The sequence below is a fragment of the Heterodontus francisci genome, chromosome 9 (assembly GCF_036365525.1).
Source record: "Heterodontus francisci isolate sHetFra1 chromosome 9, sHetFra1.hap1, whole genome shotgun sequence".
In the NCBI taxonomy this organism is placed as follows: Eukaryota; Metazoa; Chordata; class Chondrichthyes; order Heterodontiformes; family Heterodontidae; genus Heterodontus; species Heterodontus francisci.
This window is the reverse complement of record NC_090379.1, coordinates 96,527,467-96,540,985: the sequence shown is the minus strand read 5'-3', so window position 1 is coordinate 96,540,985 and position 13,519 is coordinate 96,527,467. Positions and strand designations below refer to the sequence as shown.

At 41.6% G+C, this 13,519-nt stretch overlaps 1 protein-coding gene across 5 annotated transcripts in view; it reads right to left on the bottom strand.

Annotated features, from left to right (window-relative positions):
* Positions 1 to 13,519, bottom strand: part of pcnx1 (pecanex 1) — a 303,868-nt gene that overhangs the window by 165,316 nt on the left and 125,033 nt on the right. For all 5 annotated transcript variants that reach the window (XM_068039551.1, XM_068039549.1, XM_068039550.1 and 2 more), the window contains exons 4-5: positions 12,567 to 12,606; positions 7,955 to 8,044 (exon numbers count right to left, since the gene is read on the bottom strand). In XM_068039551.1, the coding sequence (XP_067895652.1) occupies positions 7,955 to 8,044; positions 12,567 to 12,606 (130 nt within the window). The remainder of the gene's footprint in view (positions 1 to 7,954; positions 8,045 to 12,566; positions 12,607 to 13,519) is intronic.

The window sequence follows — 13,519 nt, the reverse complement described above, 5'->3', positions numbered from 1 at the left end:
GTTGGTCTTTATTGCAAGAGGATTGGAGTACAAAAATAAGGAAGTCTTAATGCAATTGTACAGGATTTTGGTGAGACTATACCTGGAGTACTGTGTACAGTTTTGATCTCTGTACCTAAGGAAGGATATACTTGCCTTAGAGGTGCAACGAAGGTTCACTAGATTGATCCCTGTGATCAGAGGGCTGTCCTATGAGCAGAGAGTAAAATGGGCCTGTGCTCTCTGGAGTTTAGATGAATGAGAGGTGATCTCACTGAAACATATGAGCTTCGAGGAGGTTTTGACAGGGTAGATGCAAAGAGGTTGTTTCCCCTGGCTGGAGAATCTAGAACTAGGGGACAGGGTCTCAGGATAAGGGGTTGGCCATTTAGGACGGAGACGAGGAGAAATTGCTTCACTTGGAGGGTTGCGAATCTTTGGGGTTATGGATGCTCTGTCATTCATTATGTTCAAGGCTGAAATTGATAGATTTTTGGAATTTAAGAGAATCCAGGATTTGGGAATCAGGCAGAAAAGTGGTGTTGAGATTGAAGATCATCCATGATCCTGTTTAATAGTGGAACAGGCTAAAGGGACTGCATAACCTATGCCAGCTTCTAGTATTGGGTGTATTCAAGGCTGAGATTGATACTTGGTCTTTGAGAATCAAGAGATATGGGGGCACAGGTGGAAAAGTGGAGTTGAGGTAGAAGATCAGCCAGGCTCGTATTGAATGGCAGAACAGGCTTGAGGAGCCGTATGGTCTATTCCTACTCCTATTTCTTAGGTTCTTATTTCGAGAACCATTCTACCCAAGATACAGTGGGGTTGATTTTTATGTGAGGTACTTTCTCCTACAATTATTGAAATCTGCACTTTTGAGAGATATTTAGAAGGAAAAGAGGAAAGTAATATCTTCAGAATGTTTTACATTTTTTTTGAAGTAGGAAACCATACATTGCTTTTCTGTGCAGTTTTTCCATGTTACTTCATATCAACTGTGCAAAATGGCCTTTGGACTGCAAATTAGACAAAAAATGTAACTGGTAGTTGTGATTTGTGACAACAATGTTCACCTATACATTTTTTACAAATGACAACGCAAGTACAATTTATAGTAATGTAAATTTGATTTCTACCCTTTCAAACCCTCTGAAGCTTATACTTTTTAGTGACATCACCTCTCATTCATCTGAACTCCAGAGTACAGGCCCAATTTACTCAGCCTCTTATCATAGGGCAACCCTCTCATCCCAGGAACCAATCCAGTGAACCTTTGCTATACTGACACCAAGGTAAATATCCTTCCTTAGATACGGACACCAAAACTGGTCACAGTACTCCAAGTATGGTCTCACCAAAGTCCTATACAACTGTAGCATGATTTCCTTATTCTTGCACTCCATTCCCCTTGCAATCAAGGCCATCATGCCATTTACCTTCCTAACACCTTGCTGTACCCTGCATACGAACTTTCTGTGGTCCTTGTACAAAGACACCCAAGTCCCATTTAGAAGTTTCATGCCTTTTAAAAAAATTCTGCTTTTTTCTTACAACCAATTTCCCACATTATACTCTATCTCCCACCTTATTGCCCATTCACTGACCTGTCTATATCGCTTTGCAGCCTCTTTGTGTCCTCCTCACAGCTTACATTCCCACCTAGCTTTGTATCATCAGCAAACTTAGATACATTACTCTCCGTTTCTTTGTCTAAGTCATTAATATAGATTATAAATAGCTGAAGCCCCAGCAATGATCCTTGCAGCACTCCACTAGTTACAGCCAGCCAAATTGAAAACGTCCCCTTTACACCTACTCTTTGCTTCCTGTCCGTTAACCAATCCTCTATCCATGCTAATGTATTACCCTCAACTCCATATGCTGTTATCATGTGTATTAGCCCTTTGTGTGGCAGCTTATTGAATGCCTTTTGGAAATCCAAGTATACTACATCTACTGGTTTCCCTTTATCTACCTACTAGTTACATCCTCAAAAACCTTTAATAAATTCGTCAATAAAGTCAACCATGTTGACTTTGATCATACTATGATTTTCTAAGTGGATTGTTAAAACTTCCATAACAATAGATTCCAGGAATTTCTCGAAGCCTGATATCAGGCTAACTGGTCTGTAGTTCTGTTTCCTTTCCCCCTCCTTTCTTGAATAGTGGTGTTACTTTGGTTAACTGCCAATCTGCTGGGACCGTTTTAGAATCTAGGCAATTTTGGAAAATCATAACCAATGCATCCTCTGCAGCTTCCGCTTTTAGAACCCTAGAATGTAGGCCATCAGGTTCTAGAGATTTGTCAGCTTTTAGTCCCTTAAGTTTGTCCAATACATTTTCTCTGCTGATTTTAATTATCTTAAGTTCCTCGCTATTATTAGCCCCTTGGTTATCCTCTCATTCTGGTATATAATGTGTCTTTTATTGTGGAGATATACAAAATATTTGTTCAACATCTCTGCCATTTCCTCGTTCCCCGTGATAACTTCTCCCGTCTCTGTCTCTAAGAGACCAATGTTTTTCTTAGCGACTCTCCTTTTTAAAAATCTATAAAAGCTCATACAATTTGTTTTAATATTCCTGGCTAGTTTACTTTCATGTTCTACGTTTTCCCTCATCAACATTTTGCACACCCTTTGCTATTTTCTGAACCTCTCTCAGTCCTCAGGCTTACCACTATTCTTCTCAACATTATAAATCTCTTCTTGTAATCTAATACCATCCTCAGTTTCCCTAGTAAGCCATGGATGGATCTTTCCAGCTGAGTTTTTCTTTTTTAATGGAATGTATTTTGGTTGAACATTTTGAATTGTTTCTTTAAATGTTTATTTACCACCATACCTTTTAGTCTATTCACCTAATCAATCTGAGCCAGCTCTCCCCTCATACCTATGTAATTGGCTTTGTTTATGATTCTTGCTTGGGACTGGAATATGTCACTTTCAAACTTAATATAGAATTCAATCGCATTATAATCACTTTTTCCCAGAGGATCTTTTACTATGAGCTTACTAATTAAACTGCCTCATTGCACAACACGAGATCTAAAATAGCTTTATCCCTAGTTGGTTCCACAACGTAGTGTTTCAGGAAACTGGCACAAAAGCATTCTACAAATTCATCTTCCAGACTAGCTTTGCCAATTTGATCTGTCCAGTCTATATGAAGATTTAAGTACCCCAAAATCATTACATTACCTTTGTGACAAGCTCCAATTATTTTTTGCTTAATGCTTTGTCCGATGGCACAAATACTGTTTGGGGCCTGTAAACTTCTCCCACCAGCATTTTCTGACCCTTTTTATTCCTAATCTCCACCCATATTGATTCTACTTCCTGATCTTCTGAACAAAGATCCTTTCTCACTTCTGTCCTTATGTCATACTTTGCTATGAGGGCTACTCCTCCTCCTTTTCCATTAGTCTGTCTTTTTTGAAATGCTGTGTACCCTGAAATATTTACTTCCTAACCTTGGTCACCTTGCAACCATGTCACTGTAATGGCAACTAGATCCAAACTATTTATTTCTATTTGTGCGGCTAGTTCATCTAGCTTATTATGAATACTACACACATTCAAATAAAGAAGCTTTAACTTTATTTTTTTTTTTAACTACTATTCTTTGCATGGACCTTATTCTCTGATACATTATTACCATTAAACTCTGTCCCTTCCTATCCCATTCTGCTCGTCTTCACTCAAATTGCTAACATTGTTCCCCCTCCCTTCCACCTCTTTCAGTTTAAAGCCATATCCACAGCCATGTTATATGATTCACCAGGACTCTGATCCCAGCCTGGTTTAAGTGCAGCCCATCCCAAAGAAACAGCTTCCTCTTTCGCCAGTACTGGTGCTAGTGGCCCTTCTTCCCACACCATTCTTTGAGCCATGCATTTAATTCCCTAATCTGCTTGACTCTATGCCAATTGGCAGGTGGCTCAGGTAGCAATCCAGAGATTTTTACCTTTGAACAAAGAACAGTACAGCACAGGAACAGGCCATTCGGCCCTCCAAGCCTGCGCCGATCTTGATGCCTGCCTAAACTAACACCTTCTGCACTTCCGGGGTCCGTATCCCTCTATTCCCATCCTATTCATGTATTTGTTAAGATGCCTCTTAAACGTCTCGATGGTACCTGCTTCCACCACCTCCCTCAGCAACATGTTCCAGGCACTCACCACCCTCTGTGTAAAGAACTTGCCTCGCACAATCCCTCTAAACTTTGCCCCTCGCACCTTAAACCTATGTCCCCTAGTAACTGACTCTTCCACCCTGGGAAAAAGCTTCTGACTATCCACTCTGTCCATGCCGCTCATAACTTTATAAACCTCTATCATGTCGCCCCTCCACCTCCGTCGTTCCAGTGAAAACAATCCGAGTTTTTCCAACCTCTCCTCATAGCTAATGCCCTCCAGACCAGGCAACATCCTGGTAAACCTCTTCTGTACCCTCTCCAAAGCCTCCATGTCCTTCTGGTAGTGTGGCGACCAGAATTGTACGCAATATTCTAAGTGTGGCCTAACTAAAATTCTGACCAGCTGCAGCATGACTTGCCAATTTTTATACTCTATGCCCCGACCGATGAAGGCAAGCATGCTGTATGCCTTCTTGACTACCTTATCCACCTGCGTTGCCACTTTCAGTGACCTGTGGACCTGTATGGCCCAGATCTCTCTGCCTGTCAATACTCCTAAGGGTTCTGCCATTTACTGTATACTTCCCACCTGCATTAGACCTTCCAAAATGCATTACCTCACATTTGTCCGAATTAAACTCCATCTGCCATTTCTCCGCCCAAGTCTCCAACCGATCTATATCCTGCTGTATCCTCTAACAATCCTCATCACTGTTCGCAACTCCACCAACCTTTGTGTCGTCCGCAAACGTACTAATCAGACCAGCTACATTTTCCTCCAAATCATTTATATATACTACAAACAGCAAAGGTCCCAGCACAGATCCCTGCGGAACACCACTAGTCACATCCCTCCATTCAGAAAAGCACCCATCCACTGCTACCCTCTGTCTTCTATGACCGAGCCAGTTCTGTATCCATCTTGCCAGCTCCCCTCTGATCCCATGTGACTTCACCTTTTGTATCAGTCTGCCATAAGGGACCTTGTCAAAGGCTTTACTAAAGTCCATATAGATAACATCCACTGCCCTTCCTTCATCAATCATCTTTGTCACTTCCTCAAAAAACTCAATCAAATTAGTGAGACACGACCTCCCCTTCACAAAACCATGCTGCCTCTCGCTAATAAGTCCATTTGTTTCCAAATGGGAGTAAATCCTGCCCCGAATAATCCTCTCGAATAATTTCCCTACCACTGACGTAAGGCTCACCGGCCTATAATTTCCTGGATTATCCTTGCTACCCTTCTTAAACAAAGGAACAACATTGGCTATTCTCCAGCCCTCTGGGACCTCACCTGTAGCCAATGAGGATGCAAAGATTTCTGTCAAGGCCCCAGCAATTTCTTCCCTCGCCTCCCTCAGTATTCTGGGGTAGATCCCATCAGGCCCTGGGGACTTATCTACGTTAATGCTTTGCAAGACACCCAACACCTCCTCCTTTTTGATAATGAGATGACTGAGACTATCTGCACTCCCTTCCCTAGGCTCATCATCCACCAAGTCCTTCTCCTTGGTGAATATTGATGCAAAGTACTCATTTAGTACCTCGCCCATTTCCTCTGGCTCCACACATAGATTCCCTTTTCTGTCCTTGAGTGGGCCAACCCTTTCCCTGCTTACCCTCTTGCTCATTATATACGTATAAAAAGCCTTGGGATTTTCCTTAATCCTGTTTGCCAATGACTTCTCATAACCCCTTTTAGCCCTCCTGACTCCTTGCTTAAGTTCCTTCCTACTGTCTTTATATTCCTCAAGGGATTCGTCTGTTCCTAGCCTTCCAGCCCTTACGAATGCTTCCTTTTTCTTTTTGACGAGGCTCACAATATCCCACATTATCCAAGGTTCCCGAAACTTGCCAAACTTATCCTTCTTCCTCACAGGAACATGCTGGTCCTGGATTCTAATCAACTGACGTCTGAAAGACTCCCACGTCAGATGTTGATTTACCCTCAAACAGCCGCCCCCAATCTAAATTCTTCAGTTCCTGCCTAATATTGTTATAATTAGCCTTCCCCCAATTTAGCACCTTCACCCGAGGACTACTCTTATCCTTATCCACAAGTACCTTAAAACTTATGAAATTATGGTCACTGTTCCCGAAATGCTCCCCTACTGAAACTTCGACCACCTGGCCGGGCTCATTCCCCAATACCAGGTCCAGTACGGCCCCAACCCTAGTCGGACTATCTACATATTGAAGTTCTACATTTTAATACGGATCCAAACTCCTCAAACACTCTCAGCAGATCATTCCTAATTCTACCTCTGTCGTTGATTCCTACCTCATCCCCCCCCTCCCACCCTAAGTTCTTCTCCAGCTGCGAGGAGATGTCTTTAACACTGGCACCGGGCAAGCAACACAACCTTCGGAACACCCAGTCACAGCTGCAGAGTATTTATCCCCCTGACTATACTGTCTGCTGTCACTACCACATTCCTTTCCACTGGGCCCACTTGAATGGCATCCTGCACCATGGTGCTAGGGTCAGTTTGGCCATCCACCCTGCAGTCCTTGTTCCCTTCCACAGGTAGCAAGTACCTCGTACCAGTTGGTCAAAGTCAAGGGCCGAGGCTCCTCCATCACTACATCCTGGATCCTTGTATCTGCCTGACTTGCAGTCACATCCTCCTGTCCATGACCATTAACCAACTCTAATGCTACTTAAATTGAGGATTGTGACTCCCTTCTACAACAATGTGTCCAGGTAACACTCCCTCCCTGATGCCCCGCAATGACTGCAGCTCTGACTGCAACTCAGCAACTCTGAGCCAAAGTTGTTCAAGCTGCAGACACTGTAGATATGGTTGTCTGGGAATGCAGTGTTTTCCACAAACTTCCATATGTTGCAGTTACAGCACAACACCTGCCCTGCCATGACTGTCTAACCTTATTTATTTATTTGATTAGTTAACTAGTTACTAATTTAGCAAAGTAGTAGCAAGTTACAGTCTCCTAGCTTGGGAGACAAAACTACATCACTCACCAGCTACTGGAAATGAACCAAAAAATAATAAAAAGCAGCACTTCCTTGCCCCTCTGCACTGAATTCTCACTTGCATCAAATTCCTCCTTTAGCACTCAAGTGAAGCAAAGCACTCTAATGTAAAAGCAAAATAATGCAGATGATGTAAATCTGAAATAACAAGAAATGCTGGAAATACTCAGCAGATCCGGCTGCATCTGTGGAGAGATAAGCGGAGTTAACGTTTCAGGTCAGTGACCCTTCTTCAGAACATAGCACTCTGTTCCCTGATCACTCTGTGTTCCATATATTCTAAAGTTCCTTTCACCAGATATTCCCCCACTTTTAGTTTAAAGCCCTAATTACAACCCTAGTTATACAACTCACCACAATACTGATCCCAACCCGGTTTAAGTGGAGCCCATCCCAAAGGAACAACTCTCTTTTTCCCTAGTACTGGTGCCAGTGCCCCATGAATTAAAACCCCTTCTTCCCACACCATTCTTTGCGCCATGCACTGAATTGTCTAATTTACTTGACCCAATGCCAATTTGTGCATGGCTCAGCTGGTTATCCATAGGTTATTACCACTGAGGTTCTGAATGCTGCACCTAACTTTCTTGCTCTTCGATAATACAAACCCCACAACTAGTTTAGGCTAGCTTATCGCTAAGTTATACCTTATACAAGCAGGTCAAGGTTCAAACTCCATTATTTCCCAAAATAGACTGTTACACTGTAATAATAAACAGGTGATTTTAAGTGGAATGCAAAAGAATGTCAGCCAGATATATTTATAGAATAATCAGCATATTAACAAAAACAAATTGTATTGTTTGCCAGTCGAATCCCTGCAGGCCAAGCTCACCTTGTTCATCATTCGCAGCTTTGTACAAACTGCAGCTCTGGCCCAAGCTCAAACTAATATCGTCAGAAGTTTTTGCAATTTCTTCATCCCCTATAGTGGACATGAAAAGGAACGTCAATCTTAAACAAACCCAAAATGCTTGCAGTTTATTCTCCACTGTAAACACATACAAATATGGAGTGACCCTAACTTAGGAAAACACATTACCAGCTGGGTACCACTGAGCTTGTAGGAAAACAGACTTGCAATGGCCTTGTTTGCTATTCCAGCATGCTGGCTGCAAGTGTAGAGGGCAAGGGTGCTTCAGTATCTATGTGTCACTCTTTCTCTATGGAGTGGCTGAGGAGGAAGGCCCACTTGCCACATGATGGAGCTTTTCCCAGTGCTGAGGAATAGCCCAGCATTCAATCATTACTTTGCAATCTTGGTTATCAGTTTGGCTCCCAGTTCATAATGGCTTCAAACAAAAAACATTTGTGCAACTAGAAAAATAATAAACACCTTAGCTGTAGCACAATAATGTTTAAGGAATAAAGGTGAGCTTTACTCAAATATTTCAAATAAGAGTCTCCATATGCCACACATTTTGCCCAGTTAAGAGATCTTGCACCATCACCATCTGTTAGCAGTGAACTGCTTGCGTAATTGACTTGCAAATCAATATGTTCTGGTGGGCAAGTACCATGGAACTCACCTTGCATTTAACTGCAGGTGAAAACTGCACTCTACTGTTATGACATAACATGTTGCAGCTCTCATGTACTGTACCCACAACCTTAAACACTGGCATTCCAAAACTCTTGACATAGAGGATGTAAATCTCGACAGTGCCTTTATAATGCAGATACACTTTACAACAGCAAATAAATAATTGCCAATCCCAAAGTAACAAGGGCTCAATTGCACAGCACAGGATATTTGTTGTTAAGATGCCAATAGTTCAGAATTAACATTTTTTGGCTCACGCACCACAATCACTCAAGTACTTCTTGGGTGCACTCAGAGCTTTGACACTCATAGCAGAATCATGTCCTTTAAAATATTTTTAAAACATCAAAAAATAGGAGTGAAAAATTAATGCTAAACTCATCTTAAAATGTCTGATATGAATGGCACACCACTATCACTTTAGTTGAACATCAAGCACAGAAATGAAATCAATGGTAATGGATGTATTTTCAGTGCTTTTTGTATTTTCAATGATTGCTTTTGGTAGGTGCAGTTTATTAAAAACAATCTCCAAGAGCAGTCTTTTCAATTTTAAGCCTGTCTGCAGAGAATCCGATCAGCAGCAAAATTTAGTTGAAAGTAAAATCAAATTGACTTTGGTCATTACCTACGCAGGTAATCCTTGCAGTGCATACTCATTATTGCACTGGACATGCTCAGTAAGGATCCTTTACTGGCCCACATCTGCTTTCCACTCCAATGAATTGCCAGATATTCAGATCTCTATCTTTTGATGCAGGATGATTTTAAACAAATTGAATGATTTTGAATTCAAGTTTGGAATACTTCAGGAAGTAGAAGGTGGTTAGCTACTTTAGGTTTACTTAAGAATAACGTCACTCTCAACTGAACCCAACAGTGTAGATTCCAGGTGTCCTGTTTGATGCTAAGCTGACCTGTAAACTTGATAATCGAACAATCCTCAAGACTGCCCACTTCCACCCTCGCTACAAAGCCCACCTCAGCCCTTGCCTCACCCCCACTACTACTGTAGGTACCTCCAGGCTGGATTTCCCCAATGACCTCTACAACAAACTCTCAAGCTTCAGTCTACATACATTCCAAATTATCCATACCTCTTCCGGCCCATCGTACCAGTCATTAAGTTTAGTTCATCCATTGCCCATTCTTCATTTCTTATTTGTCCCCTTCCCCGACAAAATTCTTATCATTTACATATCCCTCCAGAGCCTCATCCCACCCCATTTCTGCAATGTCCTCCAGCTCTACTTTCTAGCCCATGCCCTTCAGTCTTACAACACTGGTCTCCTGAGCATCCTCCATCTTCTCTCCATATCACCAAAGCCTTTAGCTATCCTCAAACCAACTCTTGAGATATCTCTTCCTGAACCCCTTCATCTTGCTACCACTATCTCAACCTTCAAAAGCCTCCTAAAAAATGTCTCTGATCATGCTTTCCATCATTTCTCCCAACTCTTCTGTTACTGCTTCACATCCACTTCTCCTCTATGAACTAAGTTGGGACATTTACTATATGAAGATTACTTATGTGTAACTGATGGTGTCTATGCTTTTTGTGCTTTTATTTCCCCCCCTCCCCCACCAAATAGGTTAGCTGTGCCACATATCATCCCCAGTCTTTAAGGCAGACAAATGAACTACTTCTAGGGTTCCACCAATATTGTTCTTACATTGGTCACAAGCAGATAGGTGAGAATACCTCACACATGACTCTTTCCCTTACTCCTCAGAAAGAAGCACCTAGCCTTAACCCCCATCCACTTTGCCCCCGCCTCCAGTGACATTAGACAGAAATCCACATCTCACCACCAAATGGCACCATGCATTGATACTCCAACACACTGAATCAGTACATAATGTTGTTTTGAAGGTCCAAATCAGCACAAGTAATTAATAGACAGTAGTCCATAATCATGATTTATTTATTTAGGGCCCTACCACATCTCACCAGGGAGGTTACAGAGAAAGAGGGGGATTTGATTTAAATATATGCATGAGAATTTTAAATTTGACAGTGCCAATGTAGGTCAGCGTTGATGAAGTAATCGATGAGAGGGACTTGGTGCAGGATAAGATATGGTCAGCAATTTTGGATAAGCTGAAGTTTATGGAGGACAGGATGTCATTAAGGAAAGCTTTAGAATAGTTGGCTCTGGTGACAGAGGTGACAGCTTTACCAACAGACAGGCTTTAGTAAAAGTGAAATCCAGCCATGCTGGAGATGGCAGTTGGCAGTCTTGGGGATAGAGAGAATACAGGGCCTGAAACTTAGTTCAGTATTGAATAGGATGCTCAGGCTGTTTTAGCTTAAGATAGCAGCCATGAAAGGGTGAAATTAGAATCGGCAAAAAAGGTATGAAGTCTTTGGCAGAAGCCAAAGACAATGGCTTCAGTCTTGTCAATACTGAATTGGAAAATACTGCAGCTCAGCCAAGATTGAATGTTGAACAAGCAGTCTGACAACACAAAAACAATGGAGGGGTCAAGACAAGTGGTGGAGAGGTACAGCTGGGTGCCACATGTGGAAGTTGACCACATGTCTGCAGAGGTCACCAAAGGGCAGCAAGAAGGGGCCAAGGAGAGATCCTTGAGGGAATAACATAGAAACACAGATTCTTGAACTAGCAGTGATGGGATAAGAAGGGAAGTCACTGCTGGGAATGTTTGATGATAATAAGTCAGGTAAGTGGAACCAAGTGAGGACAGTCACATGGAGCTGGAGGAGGATGGTGAGGTCAAGAAAGTCAATGGCTGCAGAACAGTCAGGAGGGATAATGCATCTTGATTATAGTTATGGAGGATCACATTGTTTAGGGCCATTCTGGTACAGTGGCAGCGGCATAAACCTGATTGGAGAAACTCAACAGAGTGTTATGGGAAAGACAGACACGGATTTGGGAGGAGTCAACTCTTTGAAGCTTTTGAAATGAAAATGAAGGTTTGAAATGGGGAGGGAATTTGCAAAGACATAAAGTTCAAAGACACTGGAAGAACTCCCCTTTGAATAATACCATGGTATGTTTTAATGTGCACCTGAAATGAAACCTTGGTTTAATTTTTCAACAAAAGTATGACATTTTTGAATTACTTTTTCAGTACTGCACTGGAGTTACAACCTGCATTACGTACTTAAATCCCAGAGAAGTACTCAAACCAGAACCTTGTGACCCATAGGTGAAAATACAATGAAATGACCCATAAACCTCCTGTTCCATTAAATTGAAACCAAAGCTTCATATTCCTTCGAATACATGTTATATTGTTAGTGTAAATCTCCCTTGCACAGCATTTTATGTCAATCAGTTCAAAACATTTTTTTTTAAATCACAAAATAATGGTAAACCAGAAGATTACCAACTGAACATCCCAAAGACTAATTTATGTAAACAGACTGGTGTTTGTTGAAAGCCTGCACGTAAAACTTTTCCATTCCTATTGAGATTGCAATTCAGGAAGCATGCCTTTGTGTCAAAATGCCTTCAGAGATTCATCAGGCCAATCACATGTTCTGATCTGCCTGTTCCTAAATCTACATGGTTCAGTGCAGTAGACCAGTGTTAAATTTAAGTCCTGCTGAAAGTTCTGCCTCTCACAGTTACTATCTTACTTTTAACTTGCAGTTAAAAAATTGTTTTAAAGCGTTTGATTGATAGTTACTTTGATCCCTTTTGCAAGATGTTAGCAAAAACTGGAACTAACGAATTCACAATATCAAATATTCAAAACACTTATTTTTAGGACGCTCACTAGCAGCACAGTAGCAGTACTGTGCTCGCAGTACTGCGTAATGCAAACCATCATGTACAATTCAGTACAAATCAGTGAGGAATTTAGTTCTGGAACATTCAGGCCTACGAGATAAATTAAAAAACCTGAACTCATTAGAGTGCAGTTCTCATACCTTTGATACTCGATGTTGCTCCAAGATGAGACTGCACAACCTGTTAACAAAGAATTGGAAATAATTAAAAAGGTATAAGCTCCATAATTTAGTTTGTTGCCTTATAACCAATTCAATTAAGGTCAGCTTAAATGCTAAAAATAAATCCAAAGTTGTAAAGAAAACCTTTCCTGGATGAGACAAACGCAATATTATTCTAACCACATGAATGTTTTAAATGAAAACTTAAAGCTATGCACTCTTTCAATTATACGCTGTTACAGCCAGGTGAGCAGGGGGTCACAGGCTCCCCTCTTGTCCTTCTTCTTACTTGAGCACAACAGGGTTTATTCCTTTTTAAACAGTGGATGATCTTACCACATCAGTGAGTATTTGACCTTTTACCTTTGTTGTGATTGTAAAAGAACCAATTGGACAGGTTGTCTTGGGTGTAAAGAAGAAAGAGGGGAGTTTATTAAAGTTAACAAAGGAAACCTGATGTAAATAAAAGGAACGAACACACGCACGCACACACGCACACAGGGTTAGAGTCCAAAAAAGTAATACACAGTGCGTGAGGTTGAATGATTCCATGGTATTCCAGATAAAGTTATATTCTGGCTGTTCGAAGTGCACTTTCTGGTTGGCCCACTTGGCTCAGGGTTTTCTTGGAGGCATATTTATAGGTGGCTCTCTTCCCATGGTATCTCTGTCTGTAGCAATCTGTGGGCTTGGAGGGTCCACAGTCACAGACGGTTTTCAAACTGAGAGACGCACCCCCCAAGCTTTTGCACAGAATGAGTCACTGGCTTTTCTGTCTTTGTCCAAGGGAAACTCCCAGCTTTCAGAGATGCACAGATGGTCACATTACTACTGAAGCATATTCTCTGGAACCATCTAATGAGATTCAAGGTTAGGTAAGTCCATCTCCACAGGCCTCAGAATGCCAATATTTATACTTGGAGGGGTTTCCT